Source organism: Papio anubis, unplaced genomic scaffold (genome assembly GCF_008728515.1).
Source record: "Papio anubis isolate 15944 unplaced genomic scaffold, Panubis1.0 scaffold143, whole genome shotgun sequence".
NCBI lineage: Eukaryota > Metazoa > Chordata > Mammalia > Primates > Cercopithecidae > Papio > Papio anubis.
This window is the reverse complement of record NW_022161392.1, coordinates 105,086-122,136: the sequence shown is the minus strand read 5'-3', so window position 1 is coordinate 122,136 and position 17,051 is coordinate 105,086. Positions and strand designations below refer to the sequence as shown.

The following is a 17,051-nucleotide window of genomic DNA, read 5'->3' as shown; positions in this document are numbered from 1 at the left end:
GTATGCTCTTGCTTTTCTAGTTCTTTAAGATTCATCATTAGGTTGTTTATTTGAAGTCTTCCTTGTTTTTTTATGTAGGCACTTACAGCTATAAACTTCCCTCTTTTAGTACTGCTTTGGCAGTATCTCATAGATTTTGGTATGTCATGTTTTCATTATCATTTGTTTCAAGACATTTTTCAGTTTTCTTTTGAATTTCTTCATTGACTCAGTTGTCATTCAGGAGCATATTGTTCAATTTCCATATGTTCGTATAGTTTCCAGAATTTCTTGTTATTGATTTCGAGTTTTATTCCAATGTGGTCAGAAGATGCTTGATATTATTTCATTTTTTAAAATGTTTTAAGACTTGTTTTGTGACCTAACGTTTGGTCTGTCCTTGAGAATGATCCATGTGCTGTGGAAAAGACTGTATATTCTGTAGCTGTTGGATGAAATGTTCTGTAAGTATCTATTGGGTCCCTTTTTTTGATAGTACAGATTAAGTCTGATGTTTCTTTGTTGATTTTTCTGTCTAGAAGATATGTCCAATTGTGAGTGATGTCACAGTATCCAGCTATGATTGTATTGGGGTCTATCTCTTTCTGTAGCTCTAATATTTGCTTGATATATCTGGGTGTTCCAGTGTTGGGTACATATACATTTAGAATTGTTATATCCTCTTGCTGAATTGACCCCTTCAATGTTATATAGTGACCTTCTTTGTTTCTTCTTACAGTTTCTGTCTTGAAAACTATTTTATTTGATACATAGTATCACACATATAATGATACTGATATCAGTATATCTGTCTGATATAAGTATAGCTATTCCTGCTCTTTTTTGGTTTCTGTTGGCATGGAATATCTTTTCCCATCCCTTTGTTTTCAGCCTATGTGCGTCATTATGTGTGAAGTGTGTTTTTTGCAGGCCACAGATTATTGAATCTTGTTTACCTATTCAGCCACTATATTTCTTTTGATTGGAGAATTTAGTCCATTTAGTCCAAGTAATTAATAGGTAAGGACTTACTCCTGCCATTGGTTGTTTGTTTCTGGTTGTTTTGTGGTCTTCTTTATTTCCTTCCTGTCTTTCTTTTAGTGAAGGTGATTTTTGCTGGTGATATGATTTAGTTTTTTGCTTTTTGTTTTTGGTGTATTCACTGTATGTTTTCTAATTTGAGGTTACCACAAAGCTTGCAAATACTATCTTACAACCCATTATTTTAAGCTAATTATGACTTAACACTGTTTGCATAAATAAACAAGCCTAAAGAAAACTAATAAAGGCTCTACTCCTTAACTTTGTCCTGCTACAACTTTTTGTTATTACTATTTATATCTTTTTGTACTGTCTGTATCTTGAAAAGTTGTTATTATTTTTGATTGATTCATCATTTAGTCTTTCTACTTAAGATCAGTTTACACACCCGTGTTACAGTGTAATAATATTCTGTGTTTTTCTGTGTACTTACTATTACCAGTGAGTTTTGTACCTTCAGATGACTTCTTATTGCTCATTAATGTCCTCCTTTTTCTGATTTAAGTACTCCTGTAGCATTTCTTGTATGACAGGTCTGGTGTTGATGAAATCCCTCAGTTTTTGTCTGGAAAAGTTTTTATTTCTCCTTCATGTTTGAAGGATATTTTTACTAGATACACTATTCTGGGGTAATTTTTTTTTTCTTTTCAGCACTTCAAATATGTCATGGCTTTCTCTACTGGCCTGTAAGTTTTCCACTGAAAATTCTGTTGCCAGACATACTGGAGCTCCATTATATGTTGTTTCTTTTCTCTTGCTGCTTTTGGGATCCTTTCTTTATTGCCTTTGGGAGTTTGATTATTAAAAGCCTCGAGATAGTCTTCTTTGGGTTAAATCTGCTTGGTGTTCTATAGCCTTCTTGTACTTGGATATTGATATCTTTCTGTAGGCTTGGGAGTTTCTCTGTTACTACCCCTTGGAATAAATTGATATCTTTCTGTAGGCTTGGGAATTTCCCCATTGCTATTGCTTTCCACCTCTACCTCTTTCTTTACCTCCTCTTTAAGGTCAATGACTCTTAGGTTTGTCCTTTTGAGGTTATTTTCTGGATCCTGTAGATGTGCTTCATTGTTTTTTATTCATTTTTCTTTTGTCTCCTCTGTGTATTTTCAAATAGCCTGTTTTCAAACTCACAAATTCTTTCTTCTGCTTTATCAATTCTGCTAGTAAAAGACTCTGATGCATTCTTCAGTATGCCAGTTGCGTTGTTTAGCTCCAGAATTCCTGCTTGATTGTTTTCAGTTATTTAAATTTGTTTGTTAAATTTATCTGATAGAATTCTGAATTTGTTGTCTGTGCTATCTTGAATTTCTTTGAGTTTCCTCGGAATTCTCTGTCTGGAGGTCACATATCTCTGTTTCTCCAGGATTGGTCTCTGGTACCTTATTTGGTTCATTTGGTGAGGTCGTGTTTTCCTGAATTATCTTAATACTTGTAGATGTTCTTTGGTGCATGGACATTAAGGAGTTAGGTATTTGTTATAGTCTTCACAGTCTGAGCTTACTTGTATCTGTCCTTCTTAGGAAGGCTTTCCAGGTATTTAAAAGGACTTGGGTGTTGTGATCTAAGCCGTATCTGCTTTGGGGGGACCCCAAGCCCAGTTATCCTATGGTTCTTGCAGACTCTTAGAGGTACTGCCTTGATGGTCTTGGATAAGATTTGGAAGAATTCTCTGGATTACCAGGCAGAGACTCTTGTTCTCTTCCCTTATTGTATTCCAAACAAACTCAGTCTCTCTTTCTCTCTCTCTCTCTCCCTCCCTCCCTCCCTCTCCCTCTCCCTCTCCCTCCCTCTCCCTCTCCTTCTCCTTCTCCCTCTCCCTTCCCCCCTCCCCCTATCTCTCACCTCTCTCGCCTTCTCTCTCTTTCTCTTTCTGTCTCTCTTTTCTGAGCCACCTAGAGATGGGAGTGGGGTGACACATGCACCCCTATGGCCATCACCTCTAGGACTGTGCTGGGTCACACCTGAAGCCAGCACAGCACTGGTTCTTGCCCAAAGCCAGCTGTAATCACTCCCCAGCTACCGCCTATGTTCTCTCAAAGCCCTGGGCCTACTGCAATCTGCAGGTAGCAAAGTCAGCCAGGCCTGTGTCCTTCCCTTTAGGGTGATGAGTTCCTCCATCCACTGGGCTGGTCTAGAAGTACCATCTGGGAGGTAGGGAGCAGAGTCAATAACCTTAGAAGTCTACCTGGTGTTCTATTGTACTGCGGCTGAGCTGGTACTGAAACCACAAGACACAGTCCTTCCCATCCTTCTCTCCCCTTTCCAAAGGCAGATGAACCTTACCCTGTGGCCACCATGACCTCAGGCCTACAGGGAGTACTTCCAGACTACTACCAATGTTTTCTTAAGGACCAAGGGCCCTTTGATTAGCTTGTGGTAAATGCTGCCTGGTCTGAGACTCACCATTTCAGGACATTGGGCTCCCTTCTGGCCCACAGAAGATCCAGAAATGCTGTCCAAGAGCCAAGTCCTGGAATTGGGGACTCCAAGAGCCTGCTTGGTGCTCTACTCCCTTGTGGCCAAGCTGGTACCTAAGATGCAAAACAAAGTTCCCTTTAGTTTTGCCTCTACTTCTCTCCAATTTTAGTATATGTGCTGTTGAAGCGAGCACGTTGCCTCTGCTTTTCTCAAGCAGGAGTCTTGCCCTGTAGCTACCATAGCTGGGAATGTGCTGAGTCTCACCTCAAGCCAGCCAGTCTCATCCAAGACCCTCGTCATAGTACCTGGATATTGCTGCTGGCTATTCAGGGCCCAAAGGCTCTTCAGTTAGCAGGTGATTAATCCTGCCAGGGGTCTTTTCCTTCATGGCAGTGGGTTCCTTTCTGGCCCAGGGTGTGTCTAAAAATGTCATGTGGGAGATAGGGCCTGGAAAGGGAGCCTCATGACTCTGACTAGTCCCTTATCCTGCTGTGGCTGAGCTGGTATCCAAGAGGCAAAACAAAATCCTCCCCACTCTCCTGTCGCCTCTCCTCAAGCAGAAGGAAGGAGTCTCTTTGGAGCCGTGAGCTGTACAGCCTGGGGGTTAGGGAAGGGATGATACCGGCACTTTTTTAGCCATCCCACCTGGTGTCTCAGTAGGTTGCATGCCTCCCAGGCCCACTGTCTTTGGCCCAGTTCAGCACTAGGGACTCATCTAGGAGTTGCAGACCTTGTGGCCTAGACTGCCTTTCAAGTTTATTTAAGGCCCCAGAGCACCTGACGGTGGCAAGGCTTTTGGGGAATCAAGCTCAGACAGGTGGGATCCAGCTATTCCCCTCTGGGTAGGGCTCCCTCCATGGGCGAGTGTCAGCTGAGTTTGGTCTGGTTTCTCTTTCTGCTATATAACAAGGCAGCACTGACTTCAGTGCTCACACTTGCTTGCTCTTCCTTTCCCGTACACGGAAACTCAGCACCTTGCTGCTGCTGCAGGGTATGGGGGAAGGGTGGTGTTGGTGATTCCAGAGTGTTTTTCCTACCTCTTCTGTGCCTCTTTCAGTGATAATGAAGTTAAAACTGGGTACTGTGAGTGCTTACCTGGTTTTTGGTTCTTATGAAGGTGTTTTTTTTCATGTAGTGGTTAAATTGGTGTTTTTGCTGGGGGGACAATTGGTGGAGCCTTCTATTCTGCCATCTTCCTCTTCTCCTGCCTTCAGCTGTTGGGTTATTTGTAGATATTCTTTATAAAGTTGAGGAAGTTCTCTAGGTTTGTTAATTTTATTGACATTTTAAAAGACTCAGCTTGTTGTTTAATTGATCTCTTTGTTTCTGTAATGTTTTCATTTTTATCTTCATTGATTTTTGCTCTTTATTGCTTCTTTCCTTCTGCTTGCTTTGGGCTTTTCTTTGGTTCTTTTTTTTTTTAGATTTATGAGACAGGAGCTTAGCTTAATGATTTTAATTAAAAAAAATTGTCTAAGGTATACATTTAGTGCCTACAAATTTTTCTTTCAGCACTGCTTTAATATTTTTATATGTAGCATTTTTATTTTCATTTAGTTCAAGATATGTTTTGATTTCCCTTGAGAACTTCTCTTCGACCCTCGATTAGTTAGAAGTGTATGATGTAGCATCCAAATGTCCTGTTAATAATTTCTAGTTTGATTCCGTCAGGGTAGAAAAATGTACTGTATGATTTCAGTCCTTTTTAGTTTGTTGAAGTTTGTTTCATGGCCCAGGACCTGGTCTATTTTAGTACAAGTTCCACTCACTAGCACTTAAAAGCATGTGTATTTTCTTGTTGTTGGGTCGAGTGTTCTATAAATGTTAGTTACTCTTGTTTTGATTGATGGTGTTGTTGAGTTCTTTTGTATCTTTACTGATTTCTCCCCAATCGTTCTATCAAGTCTTGAGAGCGAGGTATTGCAATTTCCAACTATAATTGTGAATTTGTCTGTTTCTCCTTTTACTTCTATAAGTTTTTGCTTCACATAGTTTTCAGCACTGTTCTTTGGTGTATATACATTTAGTTCAAATTCAAGGTGTTGGCAAGGTCATGCTCCTTCTGATATTCAAGGGGAGGATCCTTCCTTGCCTCTTCCTAGATTGCTCCTGGCAGTCCTTTGTGGTGTTTGGCTTGTAGCTGCATCACTGCAGTCCGCCTCTGTCTTCACATGGCCTTCTTCCATCTGAGAGTCTCTGTGTATCCTCTTTTTGTAAGGACACCAGACATTAGATTTTGCCCCTGCTGTAATCCAGTATGACCTTTTCTTAAACTAGTTATGTCTGCAAGACCCTACTTCCAAACCAAGGTTACATTCCGAGATGCTGAGTGGACATGAATTTTGGTAGGATACTATTTAACCCACTACTCTGATCAACTTTCTTTTCTCATCAGTTATATTTGTAGTTGCATAGTCAGGAACTTTCAAAGTCTCTTGAGCCTCCAGATTTCCTTGAGCCATTTTGACTTTGAGACCCCCATACTATAAGGCATTCTGGGATTTTTTAACTTTTCTAAAATATCGACTATAGAGTCTTGCCCTTATTTTCAATCTTAAACTCTTAAGATGATGTGACTACTTTCTGTCACATTTCCATTGTTTCTGCTCATCGTTTTGATTTTCGTCATACAATAGCAGTTCTCCTACTTACTTCTATTAATTCTGAGGCAAAATGTAGCAAGAAGTTGTCACATGCTCTCCTATTCCTCAAATGAGATTTTTAGTAGATGCCAAGTAAAGGCTAGCTTTTTAAAAATTTTGTAACAGATACTTGAAAGCTATAAATATTGTTCTGTAGATAGAGGGGTAGATTTAGGGAGCACAGGAAGGGAAATACAGTGATTAATTTGCAGGGTAGAGTAGAATTGGTAGGTACTGGAAGCATGAAGATAGCAGGGAGTCTGTTGAGGTCAACTAAGCTTGTGGTAAAACCAACTTGATCGAAAGTGGGATTTCATAGTCTAGGAAAGGAGAGGAGCAGAGCTTAGTAGTTGCTTGAATATGGATATGAAAACAGAGGATTCTAAGGTTTCTAGTTTGTGACAGTTGTTCCAATAGCTATGGCAAGATAGTTTTGAGGTATTAACAATGACTTAAATTTTGGACACATTGAATGTAAGGTGACCTTGGTTTTAGTTTCCTAAGTTTGGTTTGTTTGTTTGTTTGTTTATTTTTTGAGACAGAGTCTTGCTCTGTTGCCCAGGCTGGAATGCAGTGGCATGATCTCAGCTCACTGCAACCTCTGCCTCCCAGGATCAAGCGATTCTTGTGCTTCAGCCTCCTGAGTAGCTGGGACTACAGGCGTGTGCCACCATGCCTGGCTAATTTTTGTATTTTTAGTAGATATGGGGTTCCACCATATTGGCCAGGCTGGTCTTGAACTCCAGACCTCAAGTGATCCGGCCGCCTCAGCCTTCCAAGTGCTAGGATTACAGGCATGAACCACTGTGCCCAGCCCCTAAGTTTAGTTTAGATACCTGTTTTACAGGCAATTGGAAATATTCCTAATGTTTCACATTAGGTACCAGTGCACATTTGGGATTTATTATTATAAAGACAGTACTTGAAGTCATTAGATCTCTAAAGGCATTAGTAATAGTTAATGTTCATAAATGTGACTGCCAGTCATCAAGAAGAGAGTTATGTTTAGTGAGCTGTTTATGAAGACAGGGATTAAGCTTTTTAAAAAAAATTCCATTTAAAATATCAAAGATACAGTTGTTTTGGTGCCTAAAAAATAAGCTTTTGATTATCTTCACCCAGTGATGCTAGATTGGTGAGATCCATTCATTCAGGTATTTAGTGAGTACTTACTAAGGTATTCTACAAATAAATAAGGGAGAAGTTGTGTTGAAAGATAGGGTGGTATAGTGTGTGCTGCTATTAATAAAAACAAGCTTTTAAAGTAGGAATGATCTAAAGTGTAATTTGTTTTCACTCAGTAATTTATTTACTCAATCTTTAATTTTCATTGAGGACTCACTGTGCATAACCTATAGTACATGGAAGAATAAATATGCGTATTGTACCAGGTGCTAATAGTGTTAAAATGAATAGAAGCAGTCCCTACTTTCAAGGATCTCGTATCTATAGAGTCATATAAATATGTACATATAGTATGTAATAAGTGGTACATTAGAAGAAAAGGCTGATTTCAGGATGTGAAATTCATTTAATTGGCCTCCACTTAAGCCAGCTCATTGGATTCATTGATGCTGTCCATTCCCTCTATAAAATATAGGATGGATGCTCATAGGGAGTAGTATACCAGACTTTGTTGATTCCACAAGTTGACTTGTAACCTTAACAATAATAATAGCTGGGAAAGTTACTTAACATGAAAAAAAAGTGCTGCTGCTGCTGCTGCTGCTGCTGCTGCTGCTGGCAAACTTTTATCTAGTGATTATTGTATGTCAGGCTCTCTTCTAAATGCTTTACATATATTAACTTACTTCACCTTCCTGGTAACCTTAAGAAAAATGTAATATTACTGTCCATACTTTAGAGGTAAGGACACTGAAGCATAGAGAAACGTAATTATTTGTCCCAGTTTAGTCAGCTAGCAATGGTAGAATCAGGATTCGAACCCAGGCAGCCTAGCTGTAGAGACCAAGCTCTTGCAACTTCTTGACTGTCTCTCAAGAGCCAGCTGTGTTTATTTTCAACCTTGTATATGTCAAGTTGCACAGATTAGTGTCATTTTATAACTTAATTATTATATAGATTGATGAAATGTGAGTTGTAAAAAATGTGAATGTTTTTATAAAAGCAACAAGTGCTTTGGAAGCAATTTTGCTAAAAATCATTCTTTAATTAGACATGGTCAAAACAACTGTAAAAGATTCAGGAGGAAAATGTTTAAGAAAAACTGCACTCAAAGTACTTTGTAGGTGTCTTTATGTTTTTACTGCCATTTGTGTATTTATATATGTATGTATGTATTTATTTATTTATTTTGAGTCCAAATGTTGCTCTGTCGTCCAGGCTGGAGTGCAGTGGCACAGTCTCGGCTCACTGCAACCTCTGCCTCCCGGGTTCAAACGATACTCCTGCCTCAGCTTCCCAAATAGCTGAGATTACAGGTGCGCACTGCCATGCCTGACTAATTTTTGTATTTTTAGTAGATATGGGGTTTTCACCATGTTGGCCAGGCTGGTTTCGAACTTTTGACCTCAGGTGATTCACCCAGCTTGGCCTCCCAAAGTGCTGGGATTACAGGCGTGAGCCACTGTGTCCAGCCTATTTCCATTTAAAGAACTGAAAAATACAGCCAAGGACTTACGGGGTGGCATACGCAAGAAAGACCTGTAATTCCCATTAGCAAGCCCATACTCCAAGGTCTTACTCAACACCAAAATATCAGTTATTTGTATATGTTTATGTTTAAAATAAAATGTTTAAAGTATACATATTATTTTAAAAATGATTCTCTGGGTTAATTGACCTTGCTGAGTGATTTATCCTCTCTCTGTCCAATGCTGTCAGATAAGATGGCTTTTCCTATAGTTAGAAGCAACTCTTAATCCAGATTGTGGTGGTCAGGAAAGAATTTCTGGCGGAGATATCTGAGATGAGACTTACTGAATGGGTAAGACATGAAAGTGAAGGAGGAAAAGGATATTTCAGGTAGAGATAACAGCAACTAAAAATGCACAGAGGTATAAGAATATGCATAGTAAGCTGTAAGTAGTTTATTACAGCCATAGCATAGAATGTGAATGGCTGCTGGAAATAGCTGAGACTGGATAGGAAGTTAGAGGTTAGAGTGTGAAAAAATTTATATTGCTTTCCTTTATGATTTTGCTCTGCTTTCTCAAAGTCTGTTCTCAACACAGGAGTTAGAATGATGCCCTTAAAATGTAATTCAGGGCTGTGCGCGGTGGCTCATGCCTGTAATCCCAGCACTTTGGGAGGCTGAGGCAGGTGGATCACCTGAGGTCAAGAGTTCGAGACCAGCCTGGCCAACATGGTGAAACCCTGTCTCTACTAAAAATATAGAAATTAGCCAGGTGTGGTGGCATGCACCTGTAGTCCCAGCTACTCGGGAGGCTAAGACAGGAGAATCACTTGAACTCGGGAGGCGGAGGTTGCAGTGAGCCAAGACCATGCCATTGCATTTCAGCCTGGGAAACAAGAGTGAAACTCTGTCTGAAAAAAAAAAGAGACTTTGTCAAAACAAGATAAGCAAAGAAGGAGATTTTGAAAATATTATTAATGTGTTTGTTTCCATTAAAGCCAGAAAAATGAAACTATAATTCGTCAAATTTCTGGCATAAATAAATTTAAACTTAAAGTAATACGTGAGTTTTAATGCACCTACTTTTCAATTTTTGGCATTTTTCAGCTACTTTAATGTTCCAGAAAAATGTTAACTACAGCCAGGCGCAGTGGTATGCCTGTAATCCCAGTGCTTTGGGAGGCTGAGGTGGGAGGATTGCTTGAGGCCAAGAGTTTGAGACCAGCCTGAGCAACATAGTGAGACCCTGTCTCTACAAACAAATTAAAAAATTTGTCAGGCATGGTTGCGTGCATCTGTAGTCCTAATTACTTGGGAGGCTGAGGCAGGAGGACCACTTGAGCCTGGAAATTGGAGGCCAATAGAGCAAAAAACAAAAGAAAAATGTTAACCATTAAAAAAAATATATATCAAAACACATATGTGCAGTTTTGATGCACATTAATGGCATCAATATGGCTCATTAAGATACTATTGGGTTCTGTATGTAAATGTTGGATATTTTGCTCAGTATGGATTGTTTACATTAATTTTTATTTTAAAAATATTGCATTAAAATATTATTTTTCTTGATTATTGAATTTTTGAGCACTCTTTTAAATTTTGCACCCTGGGTGAATGCTTCACTTCATTCTAATTTCCAGTAGTGTCTTCCACTATAAAATGAGTTTCTTGTTGGAGGTGATGTTGAGTGAGATTCTGTAGAATTCTGGAATTCTGTAGTGTAGTGTTCAGAAAGTCTGTTAATTATAGTACTGGCAGAGAGTTGTGGGCAGGGAAAGCAGATCCTTAGCTGGAATACATATCTATTCCTGTGAGGGGATCTCAACCTTGGCTGCACATTGGCAGCACCTCAATCTCTGTAGGTGGGACCTTAGCATCATTGATTGTTAAAGCTCTCCAGGTGATTCAGTGTGCAGCCAAGATTGAGAACAAGTGATCTACAGCAGTACTACTTAAACTTTAGTATACACATGAATCCTGTGTAAGTCTCGTTAAAACACAGATGTCTTAGTTTCAGGGAGTAAGTATGCATTCATAAAAAACTTCCTGTCACTGCTGGTCCATTGACTACACTTTGAGTAGCAAAGCTTTGTGGTGTACTAGAAAAATTTCACTGTTTTCACCTCACCAACTATAGGCCACAGTTGAGTCCAGATTTGAATGAACAAACCCAGCAGACTGTTAACACCATTTCTTTTTCTTTTTTTTTTTTTTATGGAGTCTCACCCTGTCGCCCAGGCTGGAGTGCAGTGGCGCAATCTTGGCTCACTGCAACCTCCGCCTCCCAGGTTCAGGTGATTCACTTGCCTCAGCCTCCTGAACAGCTGGGATTATAGGTGCCCTCCATCACTCCCCACTAATTTTTATATTTTTAATAGAGAGGGGTTCCATCATGTTGGCCAGGGTGGTCTCTAACTCCTGATCTCAGGTGATCCACCTGCCTCGGCCTCTCAAAGTGCTGGGATTACAGGGATGAACCACCGCGCCTGGCCCTGTTAACACCATTTCTAAATGTCTGAGCTAACACTTTAAATCATGAATCTTGGGTGAACATACCCATATCAATAAATTCAGCCCTACCTAACTACATATTTTTTTCTTTTGATCTAATAACCCTAGAATCCATTTTCTTAGATGCTCTCTGGAATCCTACTGATACAAATAAGAAAGTTTCTACAACTCCAGTATAAAGGCTGTTTTCTCCCCTACTTTGTACTTATATCTAGGCGAAGCTAGCCTCTAACCCCTCTCATTGGCCTTTTTGAGGTAGTGAAAAGTAGTAAAGGTGGGTGCTGAGGAGAATGGGCATTTCTTTCTGAGGCAACCGTTTCAGATGAAGTTACTGAAAGGTTTTTATGCAAGAGAAAGTCAGTTAGAACATAGGTGAGGAGGACTGTTCTTTTTAGCAGAAAGTTTTTGGGCTTTGGGGTTCCAAAGTTAGGCTTCATGTGTTAGTTCCTACATCCTTATCCCAAGACACAATCCCACTTCTTCTCAACCATTGCCCTTACCTTCAGTCTGGCAGGGTTGTACTTTTAAATGTCATTGCATGTCTGCAGACCACTCAGGCATTGGGCCAGATCTTTAGCCATGTCTGTCTTGGGCTTTAAGGCTGCAGAAATGAAGAAGATATGATGCCTTGAAGTTATATGCTATTTTTGTAAACACTATAGAGTTTTCTCTCTGCTTAGTTAACTTTAGAGTTAACATGAGAATGAGTATAGAAAGTTGAAATATTTCTTTGAATGTATCACATTGCATTGTCAATCAGTGACTATTTAGAGGGAGCCTTAAATGTCCAAGATACTGTATCATATGGACAATAGATTATAAGTTGTTGGCCATTAACATTTTGTGTTTTTTATTTACAGAAACTTATTGGAGAAGTGTTTAATATTGTGAGCCAACAGTCTACTGCTCGACCTGGCTGCATTATTGAACTCGATGCAATAACCAACCAAGTAAAAACATGCTTGTGAATTGGTGATACTATATACTTTATCCCATGATGTTTTATGTGTATATGATATATGTCATTCTCAGAATAATTTTCTTGTTTGTTATTAAATGCAGACAACTTCAGTTGATTCCCATAGTGAAAATCTACTAATGATTTAGGGATTATTTTTCTCCTTGGGAAACCAAGAACCATATATTCTCACTTATAAAGTGGGAGCTAAGCTATGAGTATGCAAAGGCATACAGAGCGATATAATGGACTTCAGAGACTCAGAAGCGGGAGGGTGGAAATGGAACTAGGGATTTAAAAAACCACGTTAGGTACAGTGTACACTACGTGAGTGATGGGTACACTAAAATCTCAGAATTCACTACTATATAGTTTATCCATGTAACAAGAAAGCCACTTGTACCCCAAAAGCTATTTAAATAAAAATTTTTTAAAAAGGAATTATTCTTCTCCAGTTGAATTGTATTTGTAACAAAGGAAATTTGGTTCAGTTAGAGAAACCATGACCCTGTTCTTGAAATGCTGAGAAAATACAGTGCAGCTGCATAGAGGATCGGGTTGTGGTTTCTCGTTTTATATTATTACTCTTTTCAACTCAGTAGAGGGTGACCTCAGCTTCAGAGTGTTTGCCTTGTTAGGCCCCATGTTGGGTACTTTTATGAGGTCCTTTAAAATGCAGGTGAAAGTCAGATCAAAGTGAACATATACTTTTTAATAACAGGTCCTTTGTGTAGTCAGTATTCCTCCCTAGCTACTACCTAGGAAATAAGGAGAACCCTTCTCCCTACAGGGAGATGTAAAACCCATTTTAGCCCTCAGGATATTTGTTTCTTTAGGACTATGTTTATGTATTAAGGGATAGAACTAACATTAATTCCAATTGTGAAAAGGTTTAGTTTGGTAAGGAAGCTACCAATAGTTTTAAACAAGGAAATGAAGAAAGAGCCAACTGTAGTTAAAAGCAAGTATAGAATTACATCATAAATTTTCTTTGGTGTTTTGCACTTTCTGTTGGGGAAAATGTAGTCATTTCTGCTAATATAGATAAAATACATCATCTCTTGATAGCAGAACTGGGGCTGCCAGACCCATATTGCTAATACCTCCTGGGAAATGCTTTTTAATCCCCAGTGCCCCACCTTTCTTCAGATTCAGCCTGTGATTACTTTTTTCTACTCCATAGGGATGTAGAAGCATGGGTTGGCTTCCTTCCTACAGATAAGTTAATTTTTAATGGATTGGATGTTAAATTCATCCCCTACTTTAGCCTCCTTTGCACTGATTACCATGGGATATTAATATAGCCTGCTCTCACAAAGCAGTCTTTTTACTTCATATTTGCTCAACATTTTCTCCCCTGCTCCTTGTGGCTATTTTTAACAGAAGGCCTGGTAAACTGTAAGCAATAATGAATGACAAAGTTTAAAGTTCTTTCTAGGTTTGTTCCCAGTGTGTTGTATGATTTCTATATCCATAAAGGTATCACCCTTCTCTTTACTTTCATTTATTCTTTGTCCCTTGGGAAGGTGACCTCCTAGACAATGAATGTGAAGAGATTTTTAATGTTTCTACCTATAGAAACACAAAATGCCCTATAACTTTCATAAAATTGTGTGGCCCAACCAAATATTGTAATCCTTTTATTTCTTTCTATTATGTAAAGAGGCAGGCTTTCCTTTATAAGATTATTGACTCCTCATCAAATGTCAAGATAATCATAGCTACTTCCCTTTCTTGAAATCTCTGGGGGTGCCATCTGATTGTCTTAATACACTTCCAAAATAAGCTTTTGTTTGGATGTAGCCTTTCCTTGAACTTCGGTTCACATTAAGGTTCTAAGTAGCCATTCGTGACAGTCTTAAAACGTGGTCATGGAGCATAGCAGTTGACAGTGATGTTTCATCCATCCTTTGAGGGGTTCTAGTTACTTATGTGTGAGTTTAATTCTCTAGAGATGTATCCTCCTGCTGGCTGTTACAGGATCCCTCGTAATTCCCACTAGACAGAGCTGTTGGGATACTTTGAGGAGCTTTCTGGGTTTTGTTTTGTTTTTTGGTTCTCTGGTGGAATTGAAAAAACTACAAGTTGTGTAGTAGTCTAGTGTGTCTTACATAGTTAGTGCAGCCCTCCCCAGTCAGTTGTGAATCTGATGCTTTCAGGCTCAAAGTGGTGAAGGTTGCTTAACTGCTCTTTAAATTTGGGTTTTTGTAGCTTCTTTTTTGTTTTTGTTTTTTTGAGAAGCAAACCAGTTGATTTGTTTCTGCTAGAGTTCTTCTATTCTGCTATTGGCTGTGACATCTTTGAAAGTAATTTTTCTCTGACCAGGATAGTTTTAATGATTTTTTTCTGTTGCTTTTTTTCTTTCTAATTAGTAGTAGTTAAAGAATAGAAACTGTTAGATATATATCTTCTGCATTAGCATTGGGGAGGTGATGGATGGGAGATGGGAGACAGAGAATTTCAAAGATAAAACCTCTTCATTTTTTTTCATATTTGTAGTGTGGCTCAAATACACAGTTGCTTCATGTGTTTCAAGAAGACTTCATTATAGGATATAAACCACATAAAGAAGATATGGAGAAAAAGGAAACAGAAATATTTTTTCAGCCATCACAAGGTACTTTAAAAAAATAGTCTGCATTTGTTTACCTTCATGCTAAAAAAAAGATCTCTAAGCTTTCATTGAGTATGGATCTTCAAAAGTTATCACTCTCATAATTTTTGACAGATACACCAGTTAGTTCTGTCAAAATTGCTTGCTTGTAGATGAAGAGGGCATGTGGGTGAACATTACATTTTGCAAGACAGTTCACTGGTGATACAGACTTTTGCCAAGAAATGGTGTCTATGAACCTTAATTTGTTTTAAAAAGTAAGTTTAATTATTCAACTCTGTAAGTAAATTATTTTGATTGGTAGTTCCATTTGGTATCTCAAGGAAAACAGTTAATTTTATTATAGGTTTTAAAAAATTGTCAGTAAATTGCTTCAGATATAAGGTATCATGTTGTGTGGGACAGTAGAAACCTCATGGAAATAGTGAATGCAAGGTACCGTCTCACAGTTTTCCCCTTTGAAGTGTGGTATTTTTTCCTTTTTGTGAAAGTAAGTAGTTTAACCCTTTCAAAACAAACAATATGTTTAGTTTAAGCTTTATAACTTAGCTTAAAATGTTACCTTCAGACATTAAACTATGTTTAAGTTTTTTAAATTGGCAAATAAAATTGTGTGTATATATATATAACTTCATAATTATAAAACTAACATGTTCTATTTGAAAAGCCATGTCTTTAAGAATTAAGTGTCTGTGTTAATATTTAGTTTACAAAGGGTTTTAGATAATTAATTTCATTTGGTTACAAATTGTGAATATCCAGATGGACATATTTAATTTTCTTAGTGTAGTTTTCATCACAAAATTATGTATAGCATCTAAGGAAACTGTTTCTATGTAATTTGTGCAGATAATTTCCTTTGCTTTAGTGGAAAATCAGATTGAGGTCCTGTATTCTAAGAAGCTTAGCTCAAACATCTTTTCACTCGCCAGACTAGTAACTTGTTTTTCTTTCATATCTCTTTCTTCATACACAAAACTTTTCTTATTTATGTTATTCAATTATGTTCAGTTTTATTTCACTATCATTATAACAGCAGTACTTCTTTACAGATTTAAAATTTACTTTTCTGTAGTATCTTACCTTTGCCTGGGTTAATCTTTTTAATATGGTTTCCAACAAATGTAGCTGCCATTTATCATGTTATTTCTAACAGGAAAGATATGCCAGCTTACCAGAATTCAATGCTTATATAAAGTTGGTACTTTTCTTTATAATATTTTAATTGACTTGCATTAAAAATTTTCTTTATTTCTCGCTTTTGGTATTTGTTATGCCACTGCTAAATCAGGCCAAAAGATTTCCTCAATGCTTTCTTGGTTTTCCTTTAGTTTTTGTGTGAAGTTTCTCTTTCTTCCTGATTTTATGGCTGTGTTCTTAAAGGACTTGTGTAGGTTTCTCTTCTTCTCTGCTTCTGCTTTATTTTGTACTTTCTAAGTTTTAATTAAAAGTTTATTACTCTCTTAGTTAAGAAAAATGCCAAAAATAGACAAAATTAAGTGCATAATTAAGTGAACCTCCATATTTGAATTATAATGTAGGTTAAAGATTTTATCACACTTGCTTTGTCTACACAATTTTTCTTTCTTTTTCCCCCCTGAAATTTTTTTGTTCCCCCGAGACAGAGTCTTGCTCTGTTGCCCAGGCTGGAGTGCAGTGGCATCATCTCAGCTTACCGTAACCTCCACCTCCCAGGTTCAAGCAATTCTCCTGCCTCAGCCTCCCAAGCCGCTGGGATTACAGGCGTGTGCCACCACACCTGGCTAATTTTTTTGTGTTATTACTAGAGTCGGAGTTTTACTCCGTTGGCCAGGTTGGTCTTTCCTGACCTCAAGTGATCAGCCCGCCTTGGCTCCCAAAGTGCTGGGATTACAGGTGTGAGCCACCGTGCCTGGCCCCCCTGAAATATTTTAAAGCAAATCCACCTGCAGTGTTGTTTCACTTCCATATGCATTTCTAAAAATAACTCCCTTACATATTTGCTATTATCAAATTGATAAAATAATAAAATTCCTCAGAATCATGCAATAACTACTCCCATTTTTCATTGAATTGTCAAAAAGTTGAGGTTTTTGTTTGTGTTTTTGTTTGAATCTATATCCAAACAAGGTTTACATATTGTGTTTTCACTGTCTATTAAGAAGAGTATTTTAATCTAAAGTGATACCTTATATACACCCTCATTATGCCACTAACTTTAGAGCAAGGTTTTTTTTTTTTTTTTAAAGTTTTTTTTTTTTGTAACAGAGTGAGACGGAGTCTCGCTCTGTTGCCCAGGCTGGAGTG

General features: G+C 38.1%; 1 protein-coding gene across 1 annotated transcript in view; it reads left to right on the top strand.

Annotated features, from left to right (window-relative positions):
- The window catches only part of LOC116272630 (dmX-like protein 2), a 128,037-nt gene that overhangs the window by 47,756 nt on the left and 63,230 nt on the right, over positions 1-17,051 (top strand). Inside the window, exons 13-14 of the mRNA XM_031661389.1 lie at positions 12,054-12,143; positions 14,651-14,768. Of these exons, the coding sequence (XP_031517249.1) occupies positions 12,054-12,143; positions 14,651-14,768 (208 nt within the window). The remainder of the gene's footprint in view (positions 1-12,053; positions 12,144-14,650; positions 14,769-17,051) is intronic.